General features: G+C 42.6%; 1 protein-coding gene across 2 annotated transcripts; it reads left to right on the top strand.

The window, feature by feature from the left end:
* The first annotated feature begins 11,390 nt into the window (after nt 1–11,390).
* LOC129652562 (serum amyloid A-3 protein-like) lies at nt 11,391–14,768 on the top strand. 2 transcript variants are annotated; one of them, XM_055581290.1, is made up of 3 exons: nt 11,391–11,495; nt 13,958–14,096; nt 14,485–14,768. In XM_055581290.1, the coding sequence occupies exons 1-3, from the start codon at nt 11,405–11,407 to the stop codon at nt 14,648–14,650; spliced, it is 396 nt and encodes a 131-aa protein (XP_055437265.1). In that variant the 5' UTR covers nt 11,391–11,404; the 3' UTR covers nt 14,651–14,768. The 2 variants fall into 2 exon arrangements, with proteins under 2 accessions (XP_055437265.1, XP_055437266.1); XM_055581291.1 differs by lacking the exon at nt 11,391–11,495 and adding an exon at nt 13,412–13,800.
* Nucleotides 14,769–15,601: the final 833 nt, after the last annotated feature.

Raw genomic sequence — 15,601 nt, 5'->3', positions numbered from 1 at the left:
CTTCGTGTTCCATATTCCATCTGTTGTTGCTGTTGTTCAGTCACTCAGTCATGTTGACTCTTAGGGACCCCATGGACTGCAGCATGCCAAGTTTCCCTGTCCTTCACTATCACTTGGAGTTTGCGCAAACTCATGTCCATTGAGTCTGTGATGCCATTCAACCATCTCATCCTCTGTGGCCCCCTTGTCCTCCTGCCCTCAGTCCTTCCCAGCATCAGGGTCTTTTCCAGTGAGTCAGCTGTTTGCAGCAGGTGGCTAAAGAATGGAGCTTCAGCATCAGTCTTTTATTTTTTTTTTTTAATTTTATTTTATTTTTAAACTTTACATAACTGTATTAGTTTTGCCAAATATCAAAATGAATCTGCCACAGGTATACATGTGTTCCCCATCCTGAACCCTCCTCCCTCCTCCCTCCCCATTCCATCCCTCTGGGTCGTCCCAGTGCACCAGCCCCAAGCATCCAGTATCGTGCATCGAACCTGGACTGGCAACTCATTTCATACATGATATTTTACATGTTTCAATGCCATTCTCCCAAATCTTCCCACCCTCTCCCTCTCCCACAGAGTCCATAAGACTGTTCTATACATCAGTGTCTCTTTTGCTGTCTCGTACACAGGGTTATTGTTACCATCTTTCTAAATTCCATATATATGCGTTAGTATACTGTATTGGTGTTTTTCTTTCTGGCTTACTTCACTCTGTATAATAGGTTCCAGTTTCATCCACCTCATTAGAACTGATTCAAATGTATTCTTTTTAATGGCTGAATAATACTCCATTGTGTATATGTACCACAGCTTGCTTATCCATTCATCTGCTGATGGACATCTAGGTTGCTTCCATGTCCTGGCTATTATAAACAGTGCTGCGATGAACATTGGGGTACTCGTGTCTCTTTCCCTTCTGGTTTCCTCAGTGTGTATGCCCAGCAGTGGGATTGCTGGATCATAAGGCAGGTCTATTTCCAGTTTTTTAAGGAATCTCCACACTGTTCTCCATAGTGGCTGTACTAGTTTGCATTCCCACCAACAGTGTAAGAGGGTTCCCTTTTCTCCACACCCTCTCCAGCATTTATTACTTGTAGACTTTTAGATCGCAGCCATTCTGACTGGTGTGAAATGGTACCTCATAGTGGTTTTGATTTGCATTTCTCTGATAATGAGTGATGTTGAGCATCTTTTCATGTGTTTGTTAGCCATCTGTATGTCTTCTTTGGAGAAATGTCTATTTAGTTCTTTGGCCCATTTTTTGATTGGGTCATTGATTTTTCTGGAGTTGAGCTGTAGGAGTTGCTTGTATATTCTCGAGATTAGTTGTTTGTCAGTTGCTTCATTTGCTATTATCTTCTCCCATTCTGAAGGCTGTCTTTTCACCTTGCTAATAGTTTCCTTTGATGTGCAGAAGCTTTTAAGGTTAATTAGGTCCCATTTGTTTATTTTTGCTTTTATTTCCAATATTCTGGGAGGTGGGTCATAGAGGATCCTGCTGTGATGTATGTCAGAGAGTGTTTTGCCTATGTTCTCCTCTAGGAGTTTTATAGTTTCTGGTCTTACGTTTAGATCTTTAATCCATTTTGAGTTTATTTTTGTGTATGGTGTTAGAAAGTGTTCTAGTTTCATTCTTTTACAAGTGGTTGACCAGAGTTCCCAGCACCACTTGTTAAAGAGATTGTCTTTAATCCATTGTATATTCTTGCCTCCTTTGTCAAAGATAAGGTGTCCATATGTGCATGGATTTATCTCTGGGCTTTCTATTTTGTTCCATTGATCTATATTTCTGTCTTTGTGCCAGTACCATACTGTCTTGATAACTGTGGCTTTGTAGTAGAGCCTGAAGTCAGGTAGGTTGATTCCTCCAGTTCCATTCTTCTTTCTCAAGATTGCTTTGGCTATTCGACGTTTTTTGTTTTTCCATACAAATTGTGAAATTATTTGTTCTAGCTCTGTGAAGAATGCTGTTGGTAGCTTGATAGGGATTGCATTGAATCTATAGATTGCTTTGGGTAGTATACTCATTTTCACTATATTGATTCTTCCAATCCATGAACATGGTATATTTCTCCATCTGTTAGTGTCCTCTTTGATTTCTTTCACCAGTGTTTTATAGTTTTCTATATATAGGTCTTTAGATTCTTTAGGTAGATATATTCCTAAGTATTTTATTCTTTCCATTGCAATGGTGAATGGAATTGTTTCCTTAATTTCTCTTTCTGTTTTCTCGTTATTAGTGTATAGGAATGCAAGGGATTTCTGTGTGTTGATTTTATATCCTGCAACTTTACTATAGTCATTTATTAGTTCTAGTAATTTTCTGGTGGAGTCTTTAGGGTTTTCTATGTAGAGGATCATGTCATCTGCAAACAGTGAGAGCTTTACTTCTTCTTTTCCAATTTGGATTCCTTTTATTTCTTTTTCTGTTCTGATTGCTGTGGCCAAAACTTCCAAAACTATGTTGAATAGTAATGGTGAAAGTGGGCACCCTTGTCTTGTTCCTGACTTTAGAGGAAATGCTTTCAATTTTTCACCATTGAGGATAATGTTTGCTGTGGGTTTGTCATATATAGCTTTTATTATGTTGAGGTATGTTCCTTCTATTCCTGCTTTCTGGAGAGTTTTTATCATAAATGGATGTTGAATTTTGTCAAAGGCTTTCTCTGCATCTATTGAGATAATCATATGGTTTTTATTTTTCAATTTGTTAATGTGGTGTATTACATTGATTGATTTGTGGATATTGAAGAATCCTTGCATCCCTGGGATAAAGCCCACTTGGTCATGGTGTATGATCTTTTTAATGTGTTGTTGGATTCTGATTGCTAGAATTTTGTTAAGGATTTTTGCATCTATATTCATCAGTGATATTGGCCTGTAGTTTTCTTTTTTTGTGGGATCTTTGTCAGGTTTTGGTATCAGGGTGATGGTGGCCTCATAGAATGAGTTTGGAAGTTTACCATCCTCTGCAATTTTCTGGAAGAGTTTGAGCAGGATAGGTGTTAGCTCTTCTCTAAATTTTTGGTAGAATTCAGCTGTGAAGCTGTCTGGACCTGGGCTTTTGTTTGCCGGAAGATTTTTTATTACAGTTTCAATTTCCGTGCTTGTGATGGGTCTGTTAAGATTTTCTATTTCTTCCTGGTCGAGTTTTGGAAAGTTGTACTTTTCTAAGAATTTGTCCATTTCTTCCTCGTTGTCCATTTTATTGGCATATAATTGTTGAAAGTAGTCTCTTATGATCCTTTGTATTTCTGTGTTGTCTGTTGTGATCTCTCCATTTTCATTTCTAATTTTATTGATTTGATTTTTCTCCCTTTGTTTCTTGATGAGCCTGGCTAATGGTTTGCCAATTTTATTTATCCTTTCAAAAAACCAGCTTTTGGTTTTGTTGATTTTTGCTATGGTCTCTTTTGTTTCTTTTGCATTTATTTCTGCTCTAATTTTTAAGATTTCTTTCCTTCTACTAACCCTGGGGTTCTTCATTTCTTCCTTTTCTAGTTGCTTTAGGTGTAGAGTTAGGTTATTTATTTGATTTTTTTCTTGTTTCTTGAGGTGTGCCTGTATTGCTATGAACTTTCCCCTTAGGACTGCTTTTACCGTGTCCCACAGGTTTTGGGTTGTTGTGTTTTCATTTTCATTCGTTTCTATGCAAATTCTGATTTCTTTTTTGATTTCTTCTGTGATTTGTTGGTTATTCAGCAGCATGTTGTTCAGCCTCCATATGTTGGATTTTTTAATAGTTTTTCTCCTGTAATTGAGATCTAATCTTACTGCATTGTGGTCAGAAAAGAGGCTTGGAATGATTTCTATTTTTTTGAATTTACCAAGGCTAGCTTTATGGCCCAGGATGTGATCTATCCTGGAGAAGGTTCCATGTGCGCTTGAGAAGAAGGTGAAATTCATTGTTTTGGGATGAAATGTCCTATAGATATCAATTAGGTCTAACTGGTCTATTGTATCGTTTAAAGTTTGTGTTTCCTTGTTAATTTTCTGTTTAGTTGATCTATCCATAGGTGTGAGTGGGGTATTAAAGTCTCCCACTATTATTGTGTTATTGTTAATTTCTTCTTTCATACTTGTTAGCATTTGTCTTACATATTGCGGTGCTCCCGTGTTGGGTGCATATATATTTATAATTGTTATATCTTCTTCTTGGATTGATCCTTTGATCATTATGTAGTGACCATCTTTGTCTCTTTTCACAGTCTTTGTTTTAAAGTCTATTTTATCTGATATGAGTATTGCTACTCCTGCTTTCTTTTGGTCCCTATTTGCATGGAAAATCTTTTTCCAGCCCTTCACTTTCAGTCTGTATGTGTCCCCTGTTTTGAGGTGGGTCTCTTGTAGACAACATATGTAGGGGTCTTGTTTTTGTATCCATTCAGCCAGTCTTTGTCTTTTGGTTGGGGCATTCAACCCATTTACGTTTAAGGTAATTACTGATAAGTATGACCCCGTTGCCATTTACTTTATTGTTTTGGGTTCGAATTTATACACCATTTTTGTGTTTCCTGTCTAGAGAATATCCTTTAGTATTTGTTGGAGAGCTGGTTTGGTGGTGCTGAATTCTCTCAGCTTTTGCTTGTCTGAAAAGCTTTTGATTTCTCCTTCATACTTGAATGAGATCCTTGCTGGGTACAATAATCTGGGCTGTAGGTTATTTTCTTTCATCATTTTAAGTATGTCTTGCCATTCCCTCCTGGCTTGAAGAGTTTCTATTGAAAGATCAGCTGTTATCCTTATGGGTATTCCCTTGTGTGTTATTTGTTGTTTTTCCCTTGCTGCTTTTAATATTTGTTCTTTGTGTTTGATCTTTGTTAATTTGATTAATATGTGTCTTGGGGTGTTTCGCCTTGGGTTTATCCTGTTTGGGACTCTCTGGGTTTCTTGGACTTGGGTGATTATTTCCTTCCCCATTTTAGGGAAGTTTTCAACTATTATCTCCTCAAGTATTTTCTCATGGTCTTTCTTTTTGTCTTCTTCTTCTGGGACCCCTATGATTCGAATGTTGTAGTGTTTAATATTGTCCTGGAGGTCTCTGAGATTGTCCTCATTTCTTTTAATTCGTTTTTCTTTTGTCCTCTCTGATTCATTTATTTCTACCATTCTATCTTCTAATTCACTAATCCTATCTTCTGCCTCTGTTATTCTACTATTTGTTGCCTCCAGAGTGTTTTTAATTTCACTTATTGCATTATTCATTATATATTGACTCTTTTTTATTTCTTCTAAGTCCTTGTTAAACCTTTCTTGCATCTTCTCAATCCTTGCCTCCAGGCTATTTATCTGTGATTCCATTTTAATTTCAAGATTTTGGATCAATTTCACTATCATTATTTGGAATTCTTTATCAGGTAGATTCCCTATCTCTTCCTCTTTTGTTTGGTTTGGTGGGCATTTATCCTGTTCCTTTATCTGCTGGCTATTCCTCTGTCTCTTCATCTTGTTTAAATTGCTGAGTTTGGGGTGTCCTTTCTGTATTCTGGCAGTTTGTGGAGTTCTCTTTATTGTGGTGTTTCCTCGCTGTGTGTGGGTTTGTACAGGTGGCTTGTCAAGGTTTCCTGGTTAGGGAAGCTTGTGTCGATGTTCTGGTGGGTGGAGCTGTATTTCTTCTCTCTCCTTTCGAAGAGTTAGGCTGCTTTTCTGGGTGCCTGATGTCCTCTGCCGGCATTCAGAAGTTGTTTTGTGGAATTTACTCGACGTTTAAATGCTCTTTTGATGAATTTGTGGGGGAGAAAGTGTTCTCCCCGTCCTACTCCTCCGCCATCTTGGCTCCTCCTCCAGCATCAGTCTTTCCAATGAATATTCAGGGTTGGTTTCCTTTAGGATTGAATGGTTTGTTCTCCTTCCATCAAAGGATTGATTAAAGGAGTTTGATCTGCTGTCCAAAGGACATTCCATTTTCTGTCTGTAAGTATTCCATATTCCATCGGTTAATAATCCTATTTTGACCTTTTCTGTTCCATATGATTTCTTTTTCTCTCAGGGCTGCACCTCTTTCAGGGTTGAACAGTGTGTTTCTAGCACTTAGCCTTGAAGACTATAGGCCCTACTAATCTCTGGAGAAAGAAGTTTCCTCAAGATAAGAAATAGAAATGTCCCGTGTCTCCTGCAGCTGCAAGAATAGCAGATAGAACAAAAGCTGTATCTACAAAAGTTATTTCTAACTAGGGAGGTTTTCTTTTTTTATAACAACACCAACAAAAGAGATAGCAGAGATTGTCACTATGTCCTGTGAGACCAACCCTGCAATAAAATATTTAGTTTTCTTAAGACATTAATCTGTGTACTTGAAGCAAAATTAATTTTTGATGGAAGTTATTAGACTGGAAAAGGCTTCCTAAGTAACTCGGTGGTAAAGAACCTGCCTGCCAATGCAGGAGACATGGGTTTGATCCCTGGGTCAGGAAGATCCCCTTGAGAAGGAAATGGCAACCTGCTCTAGGATTCTTTACTGGGAAATCCCGTGGACAGAGGAGCCTGGTGAGCTACAGTCCATGAGATTGTGAAAGAGTCATACACGGACTGAGAGACTAAATGGCAACAACAGCAATGACATTAGACTAGAAAAACAGAGAGCTGGATCATGCCAAGGCAAGGGCACGGAAGTGGGCTGGGCTGCACTCCTGGACAGTAGAGTGACTCTTCACTGTGAAACTCAGAGAGGCCACACCAGCACTGCCCCTCCCTTAAACACATGGCATGATGCCGGCGTCATTTTTTTCTGGTCTAATGCATACAGTGTAACTGCTTATCTGCATTTTTCTGGTTGCTAATGATTTGTGCATCTCTTTGTAAGCTTGTTACTTATAGTGTGTTGTCTGTAAACTATTTTTTCTATCCCTCCACCCATTTTTCTATTGTGGTTGTTGTCTTTTCCTTAATGACTCATATACTCCTTGTATCCCTTGCCATATTTTAGACATTGTTTTTTCCCGTTCTCTATCTGAAAATAAATTTTTAATTTTCACAAAATTCGCCATTTTCTGCCTTATGTCTTGTGCTTTTGAAGTTTTATTTAAGAATTTTCCTCCATCTCTGGGTCACAAATATATATATACGTGGGTACTCTTTTCTACGAACTTTATAGTTTTACCCTCACATTTACATATTTAACACTTCTATAATAGAGTTGATATTTATATGTAAATTAGGTAAAGATCCAGTTTTTTCTCTTTCCAAAGCTAATAACCAAACCATCCTGTCTTCCATGGTTTGTGATGTCTCCTTAATCACATACTAACATCTTACACATGTGGCCCTAACTCTGTGCTCTCTGTTAAGTCATTGGTCAGAATGGGAATATCCTTTATATTTGATGTAATATATCATCATTACATCAAAGTCTGACAGCACATTGTACCAATGTTCACAGTCCCAGCAAATCTTCACCAGGCTGTTTCACTTGGGCTGGTGCAACTGACTACTGGAACCACAGTGAACCCAACTTTCCCAAGGAGTGTAAGTTCTGTTGAGAATATTTAAATATTGCTTGGCTTTGTCTTGGTTAAAAACCAGAGTGATCTGTTAGTCAGTTATCTGCCCTACATGTTTGTCTCATTACACCTACAGGAAATAAAATATGTCCCAGACCCAGAAAGAGGGATCATCCTGTTTCTGAGAGGTTCTACTCTAAGACAGGGCTTCTCAGGTGGCTCATTGGTAGAGAATCCACCTGCAATGCAGGAGACGTAGGTTTGATCCCCGGGTCAGGAAGATCCCCTGGAGAAGGAAATCTCCACGTGCTCCAGTACTCTTCCCTGGAATATCCCACACACAGAGGAGCCTGAGGGGCTACTGCCCATGGAGTCACTAAAGAGTCAGACACGAACTTGGTGACTAAACACCAACAATACATCTAAGACCGTGGTTCCCAGACCACAGTGTCAGCCTCACCTGGTGTGCTTCCTCCTGGGCCAGTGCTCTTCTTTCTAACGTTCTGCTCATATTTCCCTGAGTCTTGTAACAAATTGGAAATACTTTGCCCTCCTTCTTCTCGGGATTACTATTTGAGCACAAGTCCCATATCCTTCCAGACTCTAATTTACCATCTCCCCTCGTCTCAGTTGGCAAGTCTCCGTGATTTGCTTGCATCTGTCTTGGAGATCACTTCCCTGTGTCTCTGATACACTGCTCACATTCCTGCTGTCCTGTGAACACTCCAGGCAAGAATCCTGAGGTGGTGCTCCTGGGCTGGGCCTTACTTGCCCTCCTGCCGTCCTCAGGCTTCCAACCCAGGGACCCACCGTCAGGTAGAGCAGTTCCATGTCCTCTAGGTCCCCACCATCTCTGACATATTACACACGCATCATCTCTCCTCCTCTGGGAAATCCAGTGACCTTTGAAATTTCCCTTTAGAATGAAGAGGTAGAGATGGGGCATGGAGTTCATCAGAGACGCCATCCCTGAGAGAGCACCTGCCTGATATTTCCTCCCAAGATTATCTTCCTGAACTCACAGAATAAAGCTCAGTCCTGCTTTTCTGATTGATACAGCTATTTTCTGACATCATACACTCCAGCATTCTTGTCATAAATCAGCTTTCTCTGTATCCTTCCTGAACCTTCTATCCTGATAACTTAACATACATTTGGACTTTTCCTGTTCATTTTTATGGTGTCATTTCTATACAGGATCACAGCAGATCTCTACACTATAGTTCATCCTCCTCGAGATTATAAAGACCTCTCAATAAGACCTACTGTTATGACCATCAACAGCATCTGATCATGAATACACTTGAAGCTGGAAGACTCCCTTTTCCAGTGCTGAATCCACCCCATGTGGGTGCTGGAAGTTTGATTTTCCTGAGTTTCTATCTCCTTCCTTTCCTGCTGCTGTAGCGTGAGGTCCCAGCTTCATCCTGAGCTGTTCTTGTAATGGACCCGTTCAGCTGTTCCATTTGCCCTGTATGCTCATATTCTTTACTCAACTCTCTTTTTCTAATGTTAATCTTTGGAATTCCCAGGTGACTCAGATGGTAAAGAATCCACTTGCAGTACAAGAGATCTGGGTTGTTTTGATCCCTGGGTCAAGAAGCTCCCCTGGAGAAGGCAATGACTACCCACTCCAGTATTCTTGCCTGGGGAGTCCCATGGAGAGAGGGGCCTGATGAGTTACAGTCCATGGGGTCCCAAAGAGTGGGATACAACTGAGTACCTAAGCATACACATGCTTCACAGCAAATGTCAATACTCTACTGTGGGGGATGAAAACACGTTTGCCACTGGAGTGAGAGTTGAAATGGAAAGAAAAGGTCCAATATGCTACATTCTGAACTGCAAATTGTACAAGCTAGGAAAACTCGATGTGAGTGAAGAATAACACTGTTGTTTTGTACTGGGGTCCAGCCCTGGTTGGATCCAGGGATTCCCTTGGGAGGACGGCGTCGGTGACTGAGAGAAATAGAGAAAAAGATAAGGAGAGAATTTTGCAGCTAAGAAAATAGAGGAGAGAAAAGAGGCTGATATTCCTTGTTTTATGCAGAAAGCCAATAAAGCCCCAGCACGGGACTTGCTCTGTTCACGTAGGCCACAGGCACCCTCTTGAATAGCTGAAGGTGCCCCACCTTAGGCTCCTTCTTGAGTGGGTCTTAGAAGCCCAGGCAGGAAAGTGAACACAGAGGGCCCCTGCGCTCCAGGGAATCAGCCTGAAAAGGAAAAGGAAAGAGAAAGAATGACATGGGGAGACCAAGCTTTGGTGAGCAAGGCCTGTAGCTTTATTTTCAAAGGGAGCTTATATACCTTAAGTTGTGCATAGAGGATAATAGGGGGTGTAAAATCACATAAAGTCAGCAGTCTTTGATCCTTATAGAGACCAAGCTTTCTCTTCTGCAAACTTATCCTATAGAAATGGTTTAGGTAATTTACATCATCTTCTGGCCAGAAGGCCTATTAACATTTTATGACTCTGATAAAAGTTTGTCAACCATAAGACTTATTTTCCCTAAGAGTAATTATTTTATGGTTTGGTGCCATCCTCTGAAGGTGTTAGATAAAGTTGCATTCCTATAGGGCAGAGGAGCAATGGCTTTATAAGGAAAGAATTTATTACCTTAAGGGTCTAAAGTTGTTAGCACCAAGGCCACTACTTATTTTTTCTATATACCAACTATATTAATTAATACACTTCCAAGGATACAATACAGAGGATGTGGAAACTTGGCAGCAAGCATTGGCTCAACAATGAAATCTTCTACTAGTTCTATTCTAGCAATTTCTAACTCTCCGAGAGGCTCTATACTATTTGAATATCTTAAGCTTCCCGTGCCTCTCGCAGTTGGGAGGCTTTAAGCAATCATATGCGTAGCTGTAGGAGTCCAGGTAAACCTGTCAGGCAAGTTAAAGAGCCATCTGAGGGGTTTGGATTGAAACACTCCTATTATGCCCAGGAGGCTAATTAACTAGAGCTCCAAGTTGATTTCCTTCAGAGAAAGGTGATCAGGGATAGCCCCCCGTTAATGTCAGAGGAGTTGGTAAAAGTCGTAAAATAGTAAAACAGACAGATTCTGGTTTTGGGGTAGACGCTCAGGCAGATTCGGGGAGGGGGGCCTCAGGTCCTGACTTGCCTTTGCATATGAGGCCTCTCCACATGACCTTTGTCATGGGTGGGAACTCCCATGCTGGCTCCCGGAAGTTTTGGATACTGTGTTCTAGTCAGGAGGAATTTCCCAAAATTTCTTTCCTTCTTTCTTTTCTTTTTTTTTTTTTTTTTTTTTTTTGCTTCCACCCCATTTCTCATTTGCTCCACTGGCCAGTGTCAGTACATAAAGCACCAGCCCCGTCTCCCAGGCAGACACCACAGGCAGCTCAGCTTCAACAGGAGCCTCAGCAGGAGGGCACGGCCACAGGTGAGGTGCTAGAACTCTCCAACACTTTTCTTCTTCGGAGACTTTCTCTTCAGCAGCATTCTTGTACTGCAGCCCAATTCTGCTTCCTTCCTGAATCTACTGTTCTGACCATTAGAATCCACCAGATGAGAGCAGTTGAGGGAATAGGGCTCTTCTTGTCTGTGTCTTCTGTGCAGGCAGCGATGGGGTGAGCACGCAGGCCACAGACACCTGTGCCTCGTTCACCTCATCTCGTATCACAGAGAGGCAGCATGAACATACTCCTCTTGCCTTTGGGAAACTTGCAGTGCAGCTGGGTCTCAGGGCTGATAGAGGATGACTGGACTGGAAAGTGGTTTATGCTAAAAGCCTGTTGCAATCTTTCACACAGGAAATCACTGTGATTCCAAGATTTCATATGGAAATGAGAACTGGATCCTCTGTGTTACAGCCTATCGTCCATCTATCTATCGAGATAAAATTCAGAGGGATTTATGTTTGGAATGTAATAGTGTATCCACATTACAACTCATCCCCAAGACCTGTCATTTTTGGTTAGGTCCACTCATCTCTCTGTTGCAGGATGAACCTTTCCACGGGCATCATTTTCTGCTTCCTGATCCTGGGCGTCAGCAGCCAGGGATGGGGGACATTCCTCAAGGAAGCTGGTCAAGGTAAGGACCAAAGGATGGGCCAGGAGAGACTGTGTCTGCTTCCCCAAGATTGACCTGAGCAGAGGACACATCCCCACAGGGCAAAGGCCACAGGTGGGCTGAAAAGGAGCTTAGTTTACATGGTAGCACTTCCCGAAGCTTTTCTGGCCAGCTTTGCACTCTTTTAGGGGATCCTCAAGCCCGAGGTCATATAAAGTATGGGCCCCAACTTTCAGCTGGAGTGAGGAAGACATCTGGGGGGCGGGGTGCATGTTCCCAAAATACCAGTAAGGCTCTGCTGTCCCCTCGTGGGCAACTAGAGATGGCTCATTTCCAAGTCTCCTGTAACAAAGAAGTGGGTGCAACCGCTGAATACTTATAACTAAAACACCTGATTTTTTAGTAGCTGCTCAGGACTGTCTAAGAGCTTTATGTGCAGGAATCGACTCTTTTTTCCCCTCAGGGTTTAATCCTTGAGTCCTGCAATGTAGGGACCATTATCCCTTATCAGAGAACCTGCTGCCCCAAGAGATTAAGATAGGGTCCAACATCTTCCAGCAGAGCAGGATTGAACCCAGCATCCTGAGACCTTGCTGTCAACCTCGGACCTTCTACTGCCTCCCAGACAAGAGTACACGTGGAGGGTGAGGGGTCTGTGACACGTGTCCTGGTCTTTATCTGAGCAGATGGCAGAGAGTGGGGGTTGCTGCCTTTGGCAGGAAACCCGATAGAGTTCCCCTCCCCACAGTAAATGGCAGCATGAGTTTCCTTGATGATGGTTCTGCTGAGGCTGAGACCTGGAGAGAATCCTATAGCAGAAGACATAGACCTCACTAGCCAGAGCAAACTGGCTGTAATTTATTTCCCAAACCTATTTGGTGTTATTATTTTTCTGTGATAATTACTGAATAATTGTTTTAAGAGTTTGTTCCTTATTCTATCTAAATTCACACAGACCCAGATAAAAGTATCTTTTCATCTCTTAGGTCAGTGTTGTTCAAGGATGACTTGCATGAGAATCACCTGTGGTCTGGGGTGGGGGCTTTGTGGAATGCAGGTGCCTGGAACCACACACGATCCCTTCCCTGAACCACAGTCCCTGGGGCTCTCTGCAAATCTGTCCATTACTGAGCACCCCACTTGATTTTGTGCACATACTGACAACACTACCTGGTTTTGCACCCAAAGGACAAATATGTCGTGCATTTGGAAACACTTATTAAGGAACTCTAGACTCCAGGGAACTGCTTTAAATCTGTAACTCAGGGTGAATAGCTATAGTAAAAATATCATAGTCCTCAACAAAACTACAAACTTACCTGGTTGCTCAGATGGTAAAGCGTCTGCCTACAATCCAGGAGACCCAAGTTCGATCCCTGGGTCGGGAAGATCCCCTGGAGAAGGAAATGGCAACCCATTCCAGTACTTTTACCTGGAAAATCCCATGGATTGAGGACCCTGGTGGGCTACAGTCCATGAGGTCACAATCTGACATGACTGACTTCACTTTTTTAACAAACAATTTTTCTGAACACCTGAAATAGCTAATACCTAAATAGAAGATAAGTTATCTCATAGAGATATTACATGAACTATGATTATAATCCATGTTATATTTTCCTCTTTTCTCTAATGAGCTAATCTTTTAAACCTTTGCCATTTTATCCTATCTAGGTTGGGTTTTCTGCCCATCCTCCCTGATCTTCATCCTACTTTAGTTCCTTTATTTATTTATTTTTTGCCCTACCCTTCTGAGGACCAGAGAGGTGATAGTATAGTGAGCACCGACAATGTTCTATAAACTCAACCAGTATTTCCTCAGTTCTTCTGCATAACCACCCTAGGGAGGCATTACTCCTGCATTTTACTGGAGAGGACACTGAACTTTAGAGCTGGTGGTCCAGTTGCCCTTTTTCTGCATCTGATTACCCTGTTTCTTCAAAGCCCTCTTAGGGAGCTCACCTTTATCACCTGCTGATTTAATTCTGACGGGTGCCCATGTGCAAACATGCCCTGAGTATTCAGATGGACTCAGGCCCGAGTTAGTCCCCAGGGCTGGATTTCTCCCCTTGACCAGGCTGGGAGTATCCTATATCCACAGCCTTTCTCAGTATCGTCCTTCTTCTCAAGCTCTGGTCAGAGCCTCTCCTGCATCTTTCCAGGTGGAGGTTCATTGTATAAGCAAACATCCCTTAAAGAAAGAGCATTAACCTCTTCTTCACACACATCACACACCTCCAGAAACAAAGTTCCAACAGACTTAGAATGAAATCAAACAGAATAAACCTTGTACCAAGTGTGATACTCACAACTTCAGATCAGGGAAGTAAGTGAGAAGTAAAGAAGTATTCATTTCAAGCCAATAAAATAATCTCCAAGGGCTTGGTCGAAGGCTGAAACCTAAAATCAGTGGGAGGAAATGATTTATTTCTCTTTCACCGAAACACGATCACATTCATCTCATCATTTTCTTTTCCTTCCAGGGGCTAAAGACATGTGGAAAGCCTACTCTGACATGAAAGAAGCCAACTACAAGGGTGCAGACAAATACTTCCACGCCCGCGGAAACTATGACGCTGCCCAAAGGGGACCGGGGGGCGCCTGGGCTGCTAAAGTGATCAGGTACCAGGGTCCCTGGGGATGCAGGGATGGGTGAGCAGAGCTTGGCTGCCTAGGACAACCTGGAGGGGCCAAGCCCTGGAGAACTTTCCTGTAGTCTGTGTGCCCTCCTCCTCTTACCCACCCTCCTGCTCTGTGCCCAGTGTGAGGTCTGAAGGGTGAAGAGCAGAGCAACTTGGTGGGACAGGCGACTCTCCACCCTCCCTCTATGGGTGCTGTTCACCCAGCACAGGGCTGAGGTGGGCTGAGCCCAGGAAGCCTCAGGGTTGTAGCTACTCTTTCCCTGGCTCTTCTCCGAGTCATTGATCCCTTGGAAAGAGGAGAGATGGGGAGGGTGGGGCTGTGGCTTATAGTCCTGGATTAATCCCCTCCCTGCCCTCTTCCTTTCCAGTAACGCCAGAGAGACTATTCAGGGAATCACAGACCCTCTGCGTAAGGGTATGACTAGGGACCAGGTACGGGAGGACTCGAAGGCTGACCAGTTTGCCAACGAATGGGGCCGGAGCGGCAAAGACCCCAACCACTTCAGACCTGCTGGCCTGCCTGACAAGTACTGAGCTGCCTCTCTCTCTGCTCTTGGGATGGAGAAATGAGTCCCCAAGGGCAGGGACACTGACCTAGAGAGTTCTCTGTCCTCAGAAGGAAGCAGATCTAATAAATGCTTAAGAGATGGAATACTGAGACTGTGTGTCATTCTTTGGTATAAGGACAGCCTGTTAGTTCCAAGGGGTGATGGCCGGACACCGACGTGAAGGCTGAGCCTGTGCCTGTGTGTTTGGTTCTGGACACAATCTCAGCATCATTCAGGACAGACGCCCTCTCCAGCCTTCCGTAATCAGACCCGCTCCCTCCCCAGACCCCTCTGGTGACACTGGGGCCATTTCCAGGCCCTTCGCTGTCAGGCCTCCTCACTCCCTGCCGTTGTGTCCTGTCCCCTTCTCTGTCCCCAGGTCTAGTCCCCTAGCCTGTCCTCGGTGCTCTCTGTGTGGGGCATGGACACAGGAGGACTGGACGGTGGAATCCTGCTCCAGAAACTGCCACCTTGATCTCCTGTTCATTACTCAGCAGCACCTACAAGTCCAACCAAGAACCAATTTCTGTCTGTGCATCCAGTACCGCCTCCAGTGCTGCTCCCTTCCCTCTATTTTCCTTGCCTTATACAAGTTCCCAGGAACAAACATGTCAAGAAATGGAGGAATAATGGCAACATGAAAATTCAGAGCCAGGCGCCTTTGTTTGCATTGGATATGATTCATGTCCTTGAGAGGAAGTCGTTCCCCCTCCTGGTCCTTTCTCAACCCAGGGAAGCCAGCTGCAGTTACTTTTTATTGAGGAAAATAGTGTCTCTTATGGAAGGGAGTTGGGTCTGTTGGAGCACAGGAATTATGAGTGACTCTGTGAATCATAACAATGCTAAATATGTTAACACATACATACACATAAATAATGCACATGAATTATAGAGATTATGATAAAATAAAAATTTATAAATGTATCAGAACCACAAG

This window comes from Bubalus kerabau, chromosome 5, assembly GCF_029407905.1.
Source record: "Bubalus kerabau isolate K-KA32 ecotype Philippines breed swamp buffalo chromosome 5, PCC_UOA_SB_1v2, whole genome shotgun sequence".
NCBI classification, from domain to species: domain Eukaryota; kingdom Metazoa; phylum Chordata; class Mammalia; order Artiodactyla; family Bovidae; genus Bubalus; species Bubalus kerabau.
This window is presented reverse-complemented; position numbering and strand designations above follow the sequence as displayed.